Below are 20,327 nucleotides of genomic sequence, written 5' to 3'. Positions count from 1 at the left end.
CAAAGTTTGAGACTCATAGATGTAAAAAAGACACAAAATAAAACAAAGTTTGAGACTCTTAGATGTAAAAGACACAAAATAAAGCAAAGTTTGAGACTCATAGATGTAAAAAAGACACAAAATAAAGCAAAGTTTGAGACTCTTAGATGTAAAAGACACAAAATAAAACAAAGTTTGAGACTTATATGTAAAAGACGTAAAACGAAGCAAAGTTTGAGACTCTTAGATGTAAAAGATGCAAAACGGTTTAACCGCAGACTTATTCTTGCAAGAAGTTGGAGCGTCTCCAGGAGGACTTGTTCAAGGAGCTGAGAGCAGTTACAAAATATTACTTCAACTCGACGCAAGTGCTGAGAAACTCCTTCTGTGCTGCAGTTTGTTATATCCCCAGGGATGTAATAAGAAAGGGATCAAGAGCCCTTCTCCAGCATCAAGGGCGCTGCCCTTGAAGGAGGTTTCACGTGTCAGGGAAATCTTTGGCAAAAGGGCTACAGCGAGTGTATGGACCAGGCAGGTGGAAATCATTCAGATAATTTGGAATCATGGAAGTGAAAAATAACTTGAGCGTAAACAATTGGTGGGAAAAAGAGAGAAGAAAATGGGAGCTGAAGACAAGAAAAAACAAGAAGGCTTGGGTGAGCAGCTGGATGCATCCGAAATGAGTTGATATATTGGTCTCGGGGAAAAAAAAAAACACGGCCTGAAAGATAGTCTGTCTTGACCTCAGTGAAGTGTTGGTTGGTTGCTTGGTTGGAAGAAGACGAAGTCATTTGTGTAGCAGAATTGGTCTTGACTGAGACAATGTTTTGCCCTGAGGAGAACGAAAGTTTTTTTTTTTAAAAAAAAAGGCTTTTTTTGCTATATATCTCTTAGTCTTTTACGTGTTGAATACAAGAGCTAAATGCTTCAAGATGCTAAGATGTCTGAGGAAAAACCTCAGGTACCTAATTCTATTTTATAGCTTTAAATACGGTGTTAAGGAGATCTGAAGCCTCTCCAAAAAGTATATCTTTGTATTATAAAGAATTAAACCACAAAGTTAATGATAAGACACACGTTACAAAATAAGCTCATACTGGGGCGACGTTTTGCTCCCTGTAGAGCTTTACAAAGCAGAGCGAAATGTTAGCTAAATAAAAGCTTGTCCTAGAATTTGTCTCTTTTTTTTCACTGTCGGCAAAATATCATTCGGAGTCAGCCAAAAAAAACTCGGGGATAAACAATAGAAATTCCTTGAACTAGTTTCCAGACCATGGGAAAAAAATGTTTCCAGTGAAAGAAATGTAATTGTTATAAAAACAATGTGAAACAAATGATAGTTAAAATGCTTAGAAAAGTTCTGATAAATCTCTGCGATTCACTGCAACGAAAATAGAGAAACAAAATTCTGGAAAGCAATTCAAGCCAAATAATGTACATGAAAAAAACCCTTTGAGATCACATGATATATAAATCAGTCTTCGGTAACAAATTAAAAACGCATTTGATTTTTTTTTTTTACAAAAATAATTAGAAAAATAATGTACACGAGAAAATGTTTGGGTAACAAAAAAAAATGCATTTGATTTCTTTAGAAAATTAATTAGAAAAAATCTTTAGGTAAAAAAATAAAAATGCATTTGTTTTTTTTTTTGCTCAGAAAATCATTACAAAAAAAAAAAAAAAAAAAATCCGATCTTCACGCCCCACAGAACACAACTAGAGGAAAACTGGATTTCGTTCCAGGAGAAAAATGCCTTACTGGAGAACGCCTCTGCTGGGAGCTGCTTCTCACCACCAAGAAAAGGGAGATAAGCTGTTTGTCTGAATCTAATTTCTTGGCCAGGAGACCGTCCGCCTGCACCCGTGTCCCTTCAGAGACGCCTTTGTTGCTCTTCTCTCTACAAGATGACGTGTAATGAATTCAATCTTTCCTTTGTTTTCTAAAGTCATTTGCATATTTTGCGATAGTAATTCAGAGGAGAGAGAGAGAGAGAGAGAGAGAGAGAGAGAGAGAGAGAGAGAGAGAGAGAGAGAGAGAGAGAGAGAGAGAGAGAGAGAGAGAGAGAGAGAGAGAGAGAGAGAAAGAGTGTTTGCTGGATCTATTCTCTCTGCTCAAGTGGAGACTGTACTCACCTATTTGTACTCACTTGTTTGTGGTTGCAGGGGTCAATTGACAGCTCCTGGCCCCACCTCTTCGTTGGTCACTACTAGGTCCACTTTTTCTCCCTGATCCAAGAGCTTTATCGTACACACACACACACACACACTGTAGGTGTTTGCGTGTGTGTGCTTATTTGTATTTACCTATTTGTGGTCGCAAGGGTCGATTCATAGCTCCTTGCCCCACCTCTTCGCTAGTCACTACTAGGTCCACTCTCTTCCTGCTCCATGAACTTTATCGTATCTCTTCTTTAAGCTATGCACGGATCCTGCCTCCCCTACATCACTCTCCAGATTTTTCTACTTCCTGACAACTCTATGGCCGAAAAAATAATGCCTAACATCCCTGTTCCTCATCTGAGTCTTCAATGGAAATAAGTCACTCTGACTTTTTTGGGTTATCCCAGGTTCTCTACGCATATGCTGCTATGTATGATAATTCTATGTAACTGTATTTGTGTATACCTGAATAAACTTACTTACTTACTTACTTACTTACTTATAACTTCCAGTTGTGACCTCTTGTTGCTGTGTCACACTTCTGACACAACCTGTTCCTATCCATCTTGCCAATTCCTCTCATTATTTTATATGGCATTATCATGTCCCCTCTATCCCTCCTGTCCTCCAGTGCCGTCAGGGTGATTTCCCTTAACATCTCCTCGTAGGGCATATCCCCTAGATCCGGGACTAATCTTGTTGCTAACCTTTGCACTTTCTCTAATTTCTTGACGTGCTTGACCAGGTGTGGGTCTCACATTAGTGCTACATACTCCAATATGGGCCTGGTATACCTGGACAGGGTTTCGGAGGTGAACGCCCCCGCGGCCCGGTCTGAGACCAGGCCTCATGGTGGATCAGGGTCTGATCAACCAGGCTGTTACTGCTGGCCGCACGCAAACTGGCATACGAACCACAACACGGCTGGTCAGGTACTGACTCTAAATGTCTGTCCAGCGAAAACTTGATGACAGCCAGGGGTCTATTGGTAATCCCCCTTATGTATGTTGGGAGGCAGTTGAACAGTCATGGGCCCCTGACATTTATTGTGTTGTCTCACTGTGTACTCGTGGCGCCCCTGCTTTTCATTGGGGGAATGTTGCATCTCCTGCCGAGTCTTTTGCTTTCACAGGGAGTGATTTTGAAAGTTTGGTAACAATCCCTCTAGGATTTTCCAAGTGTATATTATCATGTATCTCTCTCTCCTGCGTTCCAGGGAATACAAATCAAGGGACTTCAACCGTTAACAGTAATTTAGGTGCCTTATCGTACTTACATGTGCCTTGAAAGTTCTTTGTACACTCTCCAGGTCAGCAATTTCGCCTGCCTTGAAGTGGGCAGTTAGTGTACAGCAGTATTCCAGCCTAGAGAAAACAAGCGATTTGAAGAGAATCATCATGGGCTTGGCGTCCCTAGTTTTGAAGGCTCTCATTATCCGTCCTATCATTTTTCTAGCAGGTGAGGTAGATACATTGTTGCGGTCTTTGAAGGCGAGATCCTCTGACATTATCACTCCCAGGTCCTTCACATTACTTTTTCGCTCTATTGTATGGTCAGAATTTGTTGTATACCCTGATACAGTTTTAATTTCCTCAAGTTTTACATATCTGAGTAGTTGAAATTTCTCTTCACTGAACTTCACATTGTTTTGAGTGGCCCATTCGAAGATTTGGTTGATGTCCACTTGGAGTCTTGCGGTGTCTTCGATGGAGGTCACTGCCATGACAATTCGGGGGGTATCATCTGCATGGGAAGACACGGATTTATGGCTTACATCTCTGTCTATGAAAGATATGAGGATAAGAAATAGGATGGGAGAGAATACTGTGCCTTGTGGAACAGAGATTTTCACTGTAGCTGCCTCAGACTTTACTCTGTTTACTATTTATGTTTGTGTTCTATTTGTTAGGAAGTTATAGATCCATCTACCAACTTTTCCTCTTATTCCTTTATCATGCATTTTGTGCGCTATTACACCATGGTTGCACTTGTCGAAGGCTTTCGCAAAAGCTGTGTATACTACATCTGTATTTTGTTTATCCTCTGTTGCATCCAGGACCTTGTCATAGTGGTCCAGTAGCTGGGACAGCCAGGACCTACCTGCTCTAAACCCGTGTTGCCCTGGGTTCTGTATCTAGGTGCTTGGCGATCTTGCTCCTTAGAACCCTTTCAAATATTTTTATGATATGGGATGTTTGTGCTATCGGTCTGTAGTTCTTTGCAATTGCTTTACTGTCTGTTGTTTTTAGCGAGTGTGGGATGACCCCTGTGTCCATGCTTCCTCTCCATAGAAAGCTGAAGGCACGTGACATGCCTATGCACTCTGCCTGGAGTAGAGTGCATAGGCATGTCATTTATTGCCTTTTCAGTGTCTTGTGGTGTTAGGACAATATCAGAGATTTTTGAGATGACCAAATTTTGGGTCTCAGACATTTACATTCTCGACATTTAATCTGGTTAACGGCTCGCTGAAAACTGAGTCCTACTGGGACTTTAGTATCTCTCTCATTTCTTGGCAGTCTTCTGTGTAGGTCCCATCTCGCCTAAGCAGGGGCCCAATACTGGATGTTGTTTTACCCTTAGATTTGCCATAAGAGAAGAAGTATTTTGACGTACACAGTGTACAGTGTCTTAAAGGAATCTTTACTAATATGTCGAAACGATATTCTTAGGCTTGCCAGGCGCCCAGATGCTGCAGCAGTTAATTGGTTCATGTGCGCCTCAGGAGATGTGCTCGGTATGATACTCACCCCAGAGTCTTCTTCCTTGAGTGAGTTTTGCAGCCTTTAACCACCTAGGCTGTACTTTGTCTGCAGTCTTCTTTGTCCTTCCACAAACTTCATGACTTTGCATTTGCTGGAGTTAAACTCCAGGAATCATTTGTTGGATCAGGCTTGCAGCCTGTCCAGATCTCCTTGCAGGTTTTCCTGATCCTTGTCCAATTGTATTCTTCTCAATAGCTTCATATAGTCTGCAAACAGAGAAACCTTTGACTCTATCCCTTCTGTCATGTCATTCACGTATATTAGAAACAGCACTGGACTCAGGAGTGACCCTTACGGAACCCCACTCGACACATGTACCCACTCTGATACCTCGTCGCGTACTAGCACACGTTATATTCCTTGATCCATTGCAGTATTTTCTCTGCTATTCCTGTCTGCTTCTCTAGCTTTTCAACCAGTCTCTTGCGTGGTACAGTATTGAAGGCCTTCTTACAGTCCAAAGAGATGGAGTCTATCCATCCCAGTCTCTCCTGTCTTACTTCTGTTACCTTATCGTAAAACTCAGTAGGTTTGTGATGCAAGATTTTCCTTCACTGAAGCTATGCTGGTTGCCATGTATCATCCCATTCCTTTCTAGGTGCTCCATTACTCTTCTCCTGATAATCTTCTCCATAACTTTATATACTATACATATCAGCGAGACAGGTCTGCAATTTAGTGCTACCTGTCTGTCTCCTTTCTTAAAAATTGGGACTACATTTGCTGTCTTCCACACCTCAGGCAGTTGCCCTGTTTCAATAGATTTATTGAAGATTATTTTAAGCGGCACAGATAGTGCATCTGTTCCCTCTCTCAGAACCCACGGTGAGATGTATTCTGGACACACCGGCTTCGAGGTATCTAGTTCACTTAGCAGTTTCTTCATCTCCTCCTTAGTTGTGTGCAGTGTGTCCAGCACTTGCTGGTGAACCCTACTCCCTCGGTATGCTGGAAGCCTCTCTGTGTCCACTGTGAATACCTCTCTCTGAATCTTGAACTGAGTTTTTCACATACATCCTGGTCGCTCCCTTCCTTTCATCAGTCTGATTACCCGGTCCTTGACAGGTGTTTTCCTCCCGATGTGGTTGTATAACAACTCTGGGTCAGATTTGGCTTTTGATGCTATGTCATTCATGTATTTCCTCTGGGCCTCTCTCCTTATCATTTCTGGTTCTTTGGCTCTGCTCCCTGTTTTCTCGAGTCTTTTACGTTCTATAGTTTTTACGAACTCTAGCACACTTGGCCTTGGCCTCTTCACACCTCCGGCTAAACCATCAATTTATTTATTGTCTTTCCTTTTAGCTCTCTTACCCACTGCACCTCATGCAGGAATTGCCTCACATATGTGTAGTTTCCTTTTCTGAAGTTTGGTTTCTCCTGTTCTTCTCATCCTGCCTCGCTCTTTATTGTTAACTCTAGCGCCGAGGAGCATTTCATGTGCGATTTGCTCTACGTCTGAACTGGTTCATCGTCTCCTCTTTCTCTGGTTGTGTCCGTAACATTTTGGTACATGAAGCTTTCCAGCACCATCTTCAGCAGCTTGGTTCTCCATGTCTCCGGTCCCCCATGTGGCTCCAGACTTTCCCACTCCTTGTGGCCACCATCATTCTGTTACTCCCATCACATTCTTGTCTTGGTCTTCTGCTGTTTGGTGGTGGGTTGTACATCACTGCTATCATCACTTTTGGACCCCCAGTTAGAAGTATTCCTACTAAGTAGCTATCAGCTTCACCTCTGACTAGTCCTCTCATCTCCTCAATATCACCTGACTGAGAGCACCTTGTAATTCGCTTCAGGGGTTGTCACGTTCAGTAATACGTGTAGTTTACTTGGGTAAGCCACAAAACACTAAAATTCACTGAACACTAATGTTGTTGTTACTCCCGCGCCACCGTGTACTCACCTAATTGTGGTTGCAGGTGTCGATTCATAGGTCCTGGCCTCACCTCTTCATTCTTCCCTGTGTGTGTATGTGTGTGTGCGTGAGCGCGCGTGCGCATGTATATGTATTTACGTACTCAACTCGCCGTGCTTGCAGAAGTTGAGCCATATCTCCTGGCACCGCCTATTGGTTACTGTCGACCTGCGTCCTCATTCCCCTCACCACCACCAACGACCGATCGTACCCATTCCCAGTGGAATCTATACAATCTTTGTCCCTCATCATCACCTCTCCAACCAGCTCATGCCAATTATTCACTATCTTGGGAGTGTGATTTCCCCTACGTCTGAACTGTTGAAGATGAATACAAGGTCCAGCCTTGCTGGTTCATCGTCTCCTCTTACTTATGTAGGTGGCGAGTCTCGTTAGGACTGATAATACATATCGTTTACTCAAGGGAAAAGTAAATGCTATTTCTTAATGAAAAATAGGAATAAAGTTGAAGGGGGAAAAATAAAAATGTGCAGAGAAACGAGAGAGAAAAGTGCGCAGAGAAATAAGAGAAGAAATTGCAGAGATAGAAAAAAGTACAGAGAAATAATTGAAAAAAGTGTAGGGAAATAACAGAAAAAAGTTTCGAAAAATAAGAGAAGAAATTGTTGGGAAATATGAAACTCAAAAGAGTATTAATGTATGCTCATTTATTATTATTATTATTATTATTATTATTATTATTATTATTATTACTATTATTATTATTATTACTATTATTATCATTGTTACAACTACTACTACTGTTACTGCTTCTATTGCTATTATCATTGTTATTATTATTATTAATATATTCATGGTTAAGCGCTAAGCCCGTAAGGGCCATACAGAGCACCTCGTAAAGTCATTCAAATTTATTCTAAAGGAAGGGGAAGGTAACTCCATTTCCATGAAACAAGAGCTCTTCACTGGCATTAAAGAATCCTCTTCCCCCTTCTGGAGAGAGAATACAAGATTGTCAGTTGTTTGTGTAAGCAACACACATGTGGCATACCAGTGTGTTTTTGTTGCACGTATGTTGCACATGAGTTGCACATGTGCATTCATCAACTTCTTGATTATTGATTGCCATCAACTATGCGATTGCTAACGATTGAGGGAGAATTTGGTGGTGGAGGAGGTTCTATGGAGAATGGAGGGTTGTGCAAGATGGTCTGGGGAGGAAGGAGGGTCCTGCAAGATGGTCTGGGGAGGAAGGAGCGTTTTTCAAGATGATCTGGGGAGGAAGGAGGGTCCTGCAAGATGGTTTGGGGAGGAAGGAGGGTCCTGCAAGATGGTTTGGGGAGGAAGGAGGGTCTTGCAAGATGGTCTGGGGAGGAAGGAGGGTTCTGCAAGATGATCTGGGGAGGAAGGAGGGTCCTGCAAGATGGTCTGGGGAGGAAGGAGGGTTTTGCAAGATGGTCTGGGGAGGAAGGAGGGTCCTGCAAGATGGTCTGGGGAGGAAGGAGATTCCTGCAAGATGGTCTGGGGAGGAAGGAGGGTCCTGCAAGATGGTCTGGGGAGGAAGGAGGGTTCTGCAAGATGATCTGGGGAAGAAGGAGGGTCTTGCAAGATGGTCTGGGGAGGAAGGAGGGTCCTGCAAGATGGTCTGGGGAGGAAGGAGGGTTCTGCAAGATAGTCTGGGGCTGGGGAGGAACGTGGGTTCTGCAAGATGGTCTGGGGAGGAAGGAGGGTTCTGCAAGATAACCTGGGGCTGGGGAGAAAGGATTGTTCTGTAATAGGTTCAGGTAAGGAAGGAGGGTCCTGCAAGAGGTTTAGGGTTGGAAAGAAGTTCTGCACGGGGTTCTTGGGAGGAAAAAGTTTTGCAAGAGGATATGGGGAGGAAAGAGATCCTTTTAGAGATTCTGGGGAGGAAGGAGGTCCTGCAAGAAGTTCTGGATAGGATGGAAGGTCGTACAAGAGGTTCTGGATAGGATGGAAGGTCGTACAAGAGGTTCTGGATAGGATGGAAGGTCGTGCAAGAGGTTCTGGATAGGATGGAAGGTCGTGCAAGAGGTTCTGGGTCTTGAGGAATTAAATCTGCACTAGGCAATATGTATGAAACGTGTATAGTGTTGTAGAAATGTGATTTTTTCTGTACGTGTATTAATATATGTTTTTTTTTTCTACTGACCCATATCCTTCCCTTCCTTTCCCTCTCTCTGTCTCTGTCTCTCTCTCTGTCTCTCTGTCTATCTGTCTGTCTGTCTCTCTCTCTGTCTGTCTGTCTGTCTCTCTCTCTCTCTCTCTCAACTACGTCCCCCCATCTCCCACACAGGTGGCAGGGAGGTGAAGATAGGTGAATTTGATGGTTTCGAGAACGTACTTGAGCTGGACAAGGGACACCCTATCTACTGGCCAGGAGGCAACCCTCCGCTTGACCGCACCGTCAAGCTTATCGAGAAGACCAGTGTCAACATCAGCATCTACGCCATCCTGGTTACCATAGCTTCATCTGGTATCGTCATGGCCTCCATCTTCCTCGCCATCAACATCAAGTACAGGAATCAGAGGTGAGTGGTTGGTTGGTGGGGGTGGTGAGAAGTGGTGGTGTTAGTGGTGGTGACGGAAATGATGGTATGGGAGGGTAGTGGTGGTGGTAGTGGTGAGAAATGGTTGTAGTAAGGTTGTAGTAGTGGTGACAAGTGATGGTGCTGTTGGTCCTTTTATTTATACAAGTACTTTTGTGTTGAAAATGGTATAATTACATATAAGCTGACGATTAAGACACACGTGCAACTTTAGCACATGTGTCGTAATCATTAACTTGGCGGGGTTTTATATCATTTTCAAGATAACCGTCAGACACTGTATCACAGCGGTATCTTGGTACAGAGGACATCTTCCACACTCATCGCTTAACTACTAATTAAGAGTGAGAAAGGTTGGATTCCACTGGGAGCTGCATTCTTACTTCTACTAGTGAATCCCGTCCCCTACGACGCCGTCGAGATCTTCCACCTCACCTTCGACAGCATTTTTGACTTCATTCTTCTGCTTCAGCTTCATATCGTTTCAGACCATGAAGGTGAAATCTCCTCCAGGCTGAGGGACTGACCACCTTGTTTCAGACCATGAAGGTGAACTCTCCTCCAGGCTGAGGGACTGACCACCTTGTTTCAGACCATGAAGGTGAACTCTCCTCCAGGCTGAGGGACTGACCACCTTGTTTCAGACCATGAAGGTGAACTCTCCTCCAGGCTGAGGGACTGACCACCTTGTTTCAGACCATGAAGGTGAACTCTCCTCCAGGCTGAGGGACTGACCACCTTGTTTCAGACCATGAAGGTGAACTCTCCTCCAGGCTGAGGGACTGACCACCTTGTTTCAGATCATGAAGGTGAACTCTCCTCCAGGCTGAGGGACTGACCACCTTGTTTCAGATCATGAAGGTGAACTCTCCTCCAGGCTGAGGGACTGACCAATCAAATACTATTTCTCCAGGGTTGATGGATTGATTACATCATCTTCATTTCGCTACTACACCTACTTCCTCTGGGCGAAACGTTTTAACAATAAAGATACCCAACTCTTGCACTTGTGTCTATTGTTAACAAATACATTTGTTTTTATCTTCTTCCTCCTCAACCTCCTTCTCCTCCTCCTCCTCCTCCTCCCTTTCCCCTCCTCCTCCAATTCCTCCTCCAACCCCTCATCCTGCTCATCCTCCAACTCATCCTATCCTTCAACTCATCGTAATCCTCCTCCAGCTTCTGCTTCTCATCCTCCTCCAACTCTCCTCATCCTACTTCATAGTCGTCCTAATCGACCTCTGCTTCTTCTTCATCTTCTTCTTCTCCTCCTCTCCCTTTTTTTTGGGGGGGATGGGGGGTGTCTAGCCTAGAAACAGTGATGGTGGAGGGGTTAAGAAGGACCATAACAATGGATGCAGTGTCGTCCCGCTGAGCTAATCACCGATGGCATCCATAACACAGATGGAGCAGAAAATCCTCACTGTAATCCCGTAGAGCTGCGTGAGGCTAGAAGATGAGAGCAGTGGCGGACCTACATTTTTTCGGGGGGCCCTGAAGCTTGAACTGTTATGGGGGCCCCTTGGCAACCCCTTCTCATACAGTAGACCCAAAATTTTTGAGTTATGTGGACAAAAGTGGCTTTTGGAGCCCCTAAGGGATTAGAGGCCCTGAAGGTTAAGCATCATTAGTTTCATAGTGGATCCGCCCCTGGAGGAGAGAGAGAGAGAGAGAGAGAGAGAGAGAGAGAGATTTTAAGTTACCACACGCAAACCTTCGAAACAACAACCTCCTAACAACCCCGTCTCCGGGTGTTAGGAGGTGAGATGAGTGGGATGAGTGGGAGTGAGGGAGGAATGAGGATGGAAAATAAAAGGAGAGGGGTAGACGGAGGAAAGAAAGAAGGTAATAGCTAACTGGAGACAGAAAGGGAGGAGAGGGATGGAGGGAGATGTGAAAAGAGACCATGGAGGTCACAGAGATCATAGAGGAAACATGGGCCACATAGGTCACAAAGGTCACGGGAGCTACAAATGACATGGGGGCCACAGAGGTTCTGAAAGCCAAAGAGGTCATACAGGCCACAGAGATCATGGACGCCACATAGGTCACAGAAGCCACTGAGGTCATGGAAGCCACAGAGGTCACAGAAGCCACAGAGGTCACGGAAGCTACAGAGGTCTTGGAGGCCACAGAGGTCGTGGAGGCCACAGAGGTCATGGAGGCCACAAAGGTCAAAAAAGCCGAAGAGGTCACGGAGACCACAGAGGCAACTAAAGACAGAGAGGCCATGGTGGTCACAGAGGTTACGGAAGCCACAGAGGCCATAGCGGACACAGAGACCACAGACATCACATAGGCCACAGAGACCATAGAGGCATAAAGACCATGGAGACCACAGAGAAAAGGGAGGCCACAGAGGACAGGGAGGTGACAGAGGGTAGGGGGTCACAGAAAACGGAGGTCACAAAGGTCAGGGAAGTTACAGAGGGCAGGGAGGTCATAGAGTGCAGATGCACTGATCTTAACATTGAGCTCAGGTCAAATTGACTAATATTTAATAGGAAATTAACCTCATCTGAGGCGTCCAGGGCCAGACCCACTGGTCTGGGAGACCACCAGGGCCAGACCCACTGGTCTGCGAGATCACCAGGGCCAGACCCACTGGACTGGGAGATCACCAGGGCCAGACCCACTGGTCTGCGAGATCACCAGGGCCAGACCCACTGGACTGGGAGATCACCAGGGCCAGACCCACTGGTCTGGAAGAAAACCAGGGCCAGACCCAATGGACTGGGAGATCACCAGGGCCAGACACACTGGATTGGGAGATCACCAGGGCCAGACCCACTGGCCTGGAAGACCACCAGGGCCAGACCCACTGGACTGGGAGATCACCAGGGCCAGACCCGCTGGTCTGGGAGACCACCAGGGCCAGACCCACTGGACTGGGAGATCACCAGGGCCAGACCCACTGATCTGGGAGATCACCAGGGAAAGAGCCACTGGTCTGGGAGATCACCAGGGTCAGACCTACTGGTCTGGGAGATCACCAGGGCCAGACCCACTGGTCTGGGAGATCACCAGGGATAGACCCACTGGTTTGGGAGACATCCAGGGCCAGACCCAATAGACTGGGAGATCACAAGGGCCAGACCCACTGGTCTGGGAGACCACAAGGGCCAGACCCACTGGACTGGGAGACCACAAGGGCTAGACCCACTGGTTTGGAAGATCACCAGAGATAGACCCACTGGTCTGGGAGATCACCAGGGTCAGACCCACTGGTCTGCGAGATCACCAGGACCAGACCCACTGGACTGGGAGATCACTAGGGCCAGACCCATTGGTCTGGGAGACCACCAGGGCCAGACCCGCTGGACTGGGAGATCACCAGGGCCAGACCCACTGGATTGGGAGATCACCAGGGCCAGACCCACTGGTCTGGGAGATCACCAGGGCCAGACCCACTGGACTGGGAGACCACAAGGGCCAGACCCACTGGACTGGGAGATCACCAGGGACAAACCCATTGGTCTGGGAGACCAAGGCCAGACCCACTGGACTGGGAGATCACCAGGGTCAGACCCACTGGTCTGGGAGACCACCAGGGCCAGACCCACTTGACTGGAAGATCACCAGGGCCAGACCCACTGGTCTGCGAGACCACGAGGGCCAGACCGACTGGTTTGGGAGATTACCAGAAACAGACCCACTGGTCTGGGAGATCACCAGCGTCAGACCCACTGGTCTGCGAGATCACCAGAACCAGACCCACTGGACTGGGAGATCACCAGGACCAGACCCACTGGTCTGGGAGACCACCAGGGCCAGACCCACTGGTCTGCGAGACCACGAGGGCCAGACCGACTGGTTTGGGAGATTACCAGAAACAGACCCACTGGTCTGGGAGATCACCAGGGTCAGACCCACTGGTCTGCGAGATCACCAGGACCAGACCCACTGGACTGGAAGATCACCAGGGCCAGACCCACTGGATTGGGAGATCACCAGGGCCAGACCCACTGGTCTGGGAGACCACAAAGGCCAGACCCACTGGACTGGGAGATCACCAGGGTCAGACTCATTGGTCTGGAAGACCACCAGGGCCAGAACCACTGGTTTGGGAGGTCACCAGAGACAGACCCATTGGTCTGGGAGATCACCAGGGCCAGACCCACTGGTCTGGGAGATCGCTAGGGCCAGATCCACTGGTCTGGGAGATCACCAGGGACAGACCCCCTGGACTGGGAGATCACCAGGGCCAGACCCACTGGTCTGGGAGACCACCAGGGCCAGACCCACTGGACTGGGAGATCACCAGGCCAGACCCACTGGTGTGGGAGATCACCAAGGCCAGATCCACTGGTCTGGGAGACCACCACGGCCAGACCCATTGGACTGGGAGATTACCAGTGCCTGACCCACTGGTCAGGTAGACCACCAGGGCCAGACCCACTGGTCAGGTAGACCACCAGGGGCCAGACCCACTGGTCTAGGAGACCACCAGGGCCAGACACACTGGTCAGGGAGACCACCAGGGCTAGAGCCACTGATCTGGGAGACCACCAGAGCCAGATGAACTGGACTGGGAGATCACCAGGGCCAGACCCACAGGTCTAGGAGACCACCATGGCCAGACCCTCTAGTCTGGGAGACCACCAGGGCCAGACCCACTGGTTTAGGAGACCACCAGGGCCAGACCCACTGGTCTGGGAGACCACCAGGACCAGACCCACTGGTCTGGGAGACCACCAGGCCCAGACTCACTGGTCTGTAAGATCACCAGGGCCAGACCCACAGGTCTAGGAGACCACCAGGGCCAGATCCATTGGTCAGGTAGACCACCAGGGCCAAACTAACTGGTCTGGGAGACCACCAGGGCCAGATCCACTGGTCTGGGAGATCACTAGCGCCAGATCCTCTTGTCTGGGAGACAACCAGGGTGAGACCCACTGGTCTGCGAGACCGTCAGGGCCAGACCCACTGGTCTAGAAGACTGAAGGGCCAGACCAACTGGTTTGGGAGATCACCAGAGCCAGACTCACTGGTCTATGAGGCCATTAGGGCCAGACCCACTGGCCTGGGAGACCACTAGGGCCAGACCATCTTGGCTGGGAGACAACCAGGGCCAAACCCACTGGTCTGGGAGACCATCAGTGTCAGACCCACTGGGCTAGAAGACTCTAGGGCCAGACCCACTGGTTTGGGAAATCACCCGAACCAGACTCACTGGTCTAGGAGACCATCAGGCCAGACCCTCTGGTCTGGAAGACCACCATGGCTACACCCACTGGTCTGGGAGACCACCATGCCCCGACCCACTGGTCTGGGATACCACCAGAGTCAGACCCACTGGTCTGGGTGAACAAAAGGGCCTGACCCACTGGTCTTTCAGACTATCTGAGCCAGATTCACTGGTCTGAGAGACCACTAGTTCTAGACTCACTGGTCTAAACCACTAGGGCCAGACCCACTAGTCTGGCAGACGACCTGAGCCAGACCCACTAGTCTGGGAGACTTTCAGAGCCAAACCCACTGTTCTGGGAGTCCACCAATGCCAGACCCAATGGTCTTTGAGACCACCAGAGCCAGACCCACTGGTCTAGAACACTAATGCCAGTCTCACTGGTCTGGGAGACTGCCAGGGCCAGACCCACTGGTCTTTGAGGCCACCAATGCCAGACCCATTGGTCTGGGAGACCAGCAGAGCCAGATCCACTGGTCTAGACCACCAGGGCCAGACACTAGTCTGGGAGACTATCAGGGCCGGACACACTGCTCTGGGTGACCAGGAGCTGCTGCACACGGTCTTTTACCAAGGGTAGAAGCAAACAGACACAGACAGACACAGGCAGACACGGACAGTCACAGACAGACACAGACAGACAGACAAACAGACAGACACAGGCAGACAAGGCAGACACAGGCAGACACAGGCAGACAAGGCAGACACAGACAGACACAGGCAGACACAATCAGATACAGGCAGACACAAACAGACACAGGTAGACACAGACAGACACAGAGAGACACAGGGAGACACGGAAAGACACAGACACGGGCAGACAAACTCAGATAAATAAGCAGACTGACAGCAGGTAGAGAATTAGACAGGCAGACACACCTTGACAGACAGACATACAGGCAGGCAGAAAGATAGGCAGACAAACACAAAAAATTAGCAGACGGACACATACACAGGCACAGACACAGACAGACAGATAGACAAATAAACAGACTGACACTACAAACCCATCCCCAGCACCATAGACTCATTCCCACCACCACAGCCCAATTCCCACCATCACAGACGTATTTACACGACTTTAGAGCCATTACCACCACAACCACATACACATTCCCACCACCACAGACCCATTCCCACCACACAGATAAATTCCCATTGCCTAAATTCTATTCCCACCACCAAAATTTTATTCCCACCACCACAATTCTATTCCCACCACCACAATTCTGTTCCCACCACCACAATTCTATTCCCACCACGACAATTCTATTACCACAACCACAATTCTATTCGCATTATCCCAACTGTGTTACAACTACCACAATTCAATTACCACCCCCACAATTCTATCCCCACCACCACAATTCTATTCCAACCACCACAGTTCTATTACCACCACTCTAATTCTATTCCCACCACCACAGTTCTATTACCACCACCACAAGTCTATCACCACCACCACAATTCTGTGCCCACTACCACAATTCTATTCCCACCACCACAATTCTATTACCACCACAACAATTATATTACCGCCTCCATAGTTCTGTTCCCACTAGCACAATTCTATTCCAACTATCACAATTCTATTACCACCACCACAATTCTATTACCACCACAACAATTCTATTACCACCATCACAGCTCTGTTCCCACTATCACAATTCTATTCCACCTACCACAATTCTATTACCACCACCACAATTCTATTACCACCACCACAATTCTATTACCACCACCACAGTTCTGTTCCCACTACCACAATTCTATTCCAACTACCACAATTCTATTCCCACCACCCAAATTCTATTACCACCACCACAATTCTATTACTACCACCACAGTTCTGTTCCCACTATCACAATTTTATTCCAACTACCACAATTCTATTACCACCACCACAATTCTATTCACATCACCACAATTCTATTACCACCACCACAGCTCTGTTCCCACTATCACAATTCTATTCCAACTACCACAATTCTATTACCACCACCACAATTCTATTCCCATCACCACAATTCTATTACCGCCACCACAGCTCTGTTCCCACTATCACAATTCTACTCCAACTACAACAATTCTATTACCACCACCACAATTCTATTACCACCACCACAATTCTATTACTACCACCACAGTTCTGTTCCCACTATCACAATTCTATTCCAACTACCACAATTCTATTACCACCACCACAATTCTATTCCCATCACCACAATTCTATTACCACCATCACAGCTCTGTTCCCACTATCACAATTCTATTCCAACTACCACAATTCTATTACCACCACCACAATTCTTTTCCCATCACCACAATTCTATTACCACCATCACAGCTCTGTTCCCACTACCACAATTCTATTCCAACTACCACAATTCTATTACCACCACCACAATTCTATTACCACCACCACAATTCTATTACTACCACCACAGTTCTGTTCCCACTATCACAATTCTATTCCAACTACCACAATTCTATTACCACCACCACAATTCTTTTCCCATCACCACAATTCTATTACCACCATCACAGCTCTGTTCCCACTATCACAATTCTATTCCAACTACCACAATTCTATTACCACCACCACAATTCTATTACCACCACAACAATTCTATTACCACCATCACAGCTCTGTTCCCACTATCACAATTCTATTCCACCTACCACAATTCTATTACCACCACCACAATTCTATTACCACCACCACAATTCTATTACCACCACCACAGTTCTGTTCCCACTACCACAATTCTATTCCAACTACCACAATTCTATTCCCACCACCCAAATTCTATTACCACCACCACAATTCTATTACTACCACCACAGTTCTGTTCCCACTATCACAATTTTATTCCAACTACCACAATTCTATTACCACCACCACAATTCTATTCACATCACCACAATTCTATTACCACCACCACAGCTCTGTTCCCACTATCACAATTCTATTCCAACTACCACAATTCTATTACCACCACCACAATTCTATTCCCATCACCACAATTCTATTACCGCCACCACAGCTCTGTTCCCACTATCACAATTCTACTCCAACTACCACAATTCTATTACCACCACCACAATTCTATTACCACCACCACAATTCTATTACTACCACCACAGTTCTGTTCCCACTATCACAATTCTATTCCAACTACCACAATTCTATTACCACCACCACAATTCTATTCCCATCACCACAATTCTATTACCACCATCACAGCTCTGTTCCCACTATCACAATTCTATTCCAACTACCACAATTCTATTACCACCACCACAATTCTTTTCCCATCACCACAATTCTATTACCACCATCACAGCTCTGTTCCCACTACCACAATTCTATTCCAACTACCACAATTCTATTACCACCACCACAATTCTATTACCACCACCACAATTCTATTACTACCACCACAATTCTATTACCACCATCACAGCTCTGTTCCCACTATCACAATTCTATTCCAACTACCACAATTCTATTACCACCACCACAATTCTATTCCCATCACCACAATTCTATTCCCACCATCACAGCTCTGTTCCCACTATCACAATTCTATTCCAACTACCACAATTCAATTACCACCACCACAAAGCCCACCTCAATCTCAACAGCCGCCACATTCCACCACCTTCCCCTCCCACATCACCCCCACCACACCGTCATTACTCATACTGAGGTGGGTGAAAACCTGCTGCCCACCCCTGCCAGCTGCCCACCCCTGCCTGCTGCCCACCTCTGACAGTTGTGTGGCCTACACCACTGGTTAAACAAGCTCTCCCCTTCCCTTCCCAACCAGTTTTCGTTCCCCTCTTCTTCGTCCTTCCCCTCCCCTTTCTCCCTTCCCCTCCCCTTTCTCCCTTCCCCTCCCTACCCTCCCCCCTTCCCTCCCACCGGGTAATTGGCCGTGTTAGCTCCCGTATTGATTCTCTCTGTTTATCTTCTCTGTTTTACACTCGCTAGGGGTGGGAGATGGGGTGAATGGGGGAGAGGGGTGAGTGGGATAGGGGTGAGAGAGAAAGTCGAGTGAGAGAAAGGGGACGGGGGATGATGGGTGGAAAGGTGTGAGATGAGTTGGATGAGGGTTGATGAAGGTGGGGGTGGGAGTTGAATGGGAAATGAGTGGGAGAAGAATAAAGGATGAGGGGGAATGGGATTAATGAGAAGTGATGGGTGAGGGGTAATGAGGGATAGCGGTGAGAGGGGAAGTGAAACGGAATTGAAAAGCAGATGGGTAAGGAGGGAAGAGAGGAGAGGGAGAATGAGAACAGAGGACAGGGAGAATACGAGAGGAAAGAGAGAGAGAGAGAGAGAGAGAGAGAGAGAGAGAGAGAGAGAGAGAGAGAGAGATAGAGAGAGGAGAAGCGCTCAACTTATCGGGGGTAGGGGAAGTGTCATGCAGAACAGGGGTTAATAAAGTTTGATCCGAGGAATGGGAGAGTAACTTTACATCCCTTTTATCAAGAACACTTCACACCAGCATCAAGGACCCGCCCTTCAAATGACCCACTGGATTACACAAGGACGCCAATGAAAATAATTCAATTACCCCATGGATATAATTCAAGGACCCCAATGGAAATAATTCAAGGACCCCAATGGAAATAAGTCACTTTGTCTGACCTTCTTGAGATCTCCTAGATAATTTACACTGTGAAAGATAACTGTACGTATGTGTATCTGTGTCTAAATAAACTTACGTGTAACAGGTAAAAGTCAATATCGGAAGCGCATTCGTGATGGTTCATGATCTCAGGGAATGTGAGAGATCACGGAACAGCTGGAAATATTAACACTTTTCACCGAGGTTATATTGCGAATTAATATGTAGCGTCTTTCTTGTGATCTTGTTGAGCATGCGCACACACACACACACACACACACACACACACACACACACACACACACACAGGAGCTATATCTCGATCCCTGCAACCACAAATAGGTGAGTACACATACGTGGGGGCACCGCTCCCTGAATACCTACGCAAAGATGAATGTAGTTTCTGATTAAAATATATTTTTACCTACAAAATGGACACTCTCTTTACTTATATATATATATATATATATATATATATATATATATATATATATATATATATATATATATATATATATGTCGTGCCGAATATGTAAAACTGGTCAATTAGCAAGAACTCATTTAAAATTAAGTCCTTTCTAAAATTTTATCTTATACGTTTAAAGATATATTTTTTCATTAATGTTAATGTAAAAATTTATAATTTTGCACCAAAAGAATCTTAGAAAACTTACCTAACCTTATTATAACAAGAGCAATTTATTTTAGCCTAACCCAACTAAATATATTTTAAATACGTTTACAATAATTTAGTACTAAGCAAACGCAATGAAATATATTTTTTTCGTTAGGTTCAGAATGATTTTGACGAAATTATTGCATACACAAATTTTCACTTGTCCTATATGGCAAAATGAGCGTTGCTATTTAAGCCAAGATCGCAAGTTCTGCCTATTCGGCACGACATATATATATATATATATATATATATATATATATATATATATATATATATATATATATATATATATATATATATATATATATATATATATATATTTATATATATATATATATATATATATATATATATATATATATATATATATATATATATATATATATATATATATATATATATATATATATATTATATATATATATATATATATATATATATATATATATATATATATATATATATATATATAT

General features: G+C 45.9%; 1 protein-coding gene across 7 annotated transcripts in view; it reads left to right on the top strand.

The window, feature by feature from the left end:
- LOC128688501 (uncharacterized) overlaps positions 1-20,327 on the top strand; it is a 784,466-nt gene that overhangs the window by 644,482 nt on the left and 119,657 nt on the right. For all 7 annotated transcript variants that reach the window (XM_070084425.1, XM_070084432.1, XM_070084431.1 and 4 more), the window contains one exon: positions 9,098-9,332. In XM_070084425.1, the coding sequence (XP_069940526.1) occupies positions 9,098-9,332 (235 nt within the window). The remainder of the gene's footprint in view (positions 1-9,097; positions 9,333-20,327) is intronic.

The sequence above is a fragment of the Cherax quadricarinatus genome, chromosome 13 (assembly GCF_038502225.1).
Source record: "Cherax quadricarinatus isolate ZL_2023a chromosome 13, ASM3850222v1, whole genome shotgun sequence".
NCBI lineage: Eukaryota > Metazoa > Arthropoda > Malacostraca > Decapoda > Parastacidae > Cherax > Cherax quadricarinatus.
Note: the sequence above shows the minus strand (reverse complement) of the source record. Positions and strands in the feature narration are given on the sequence as shown.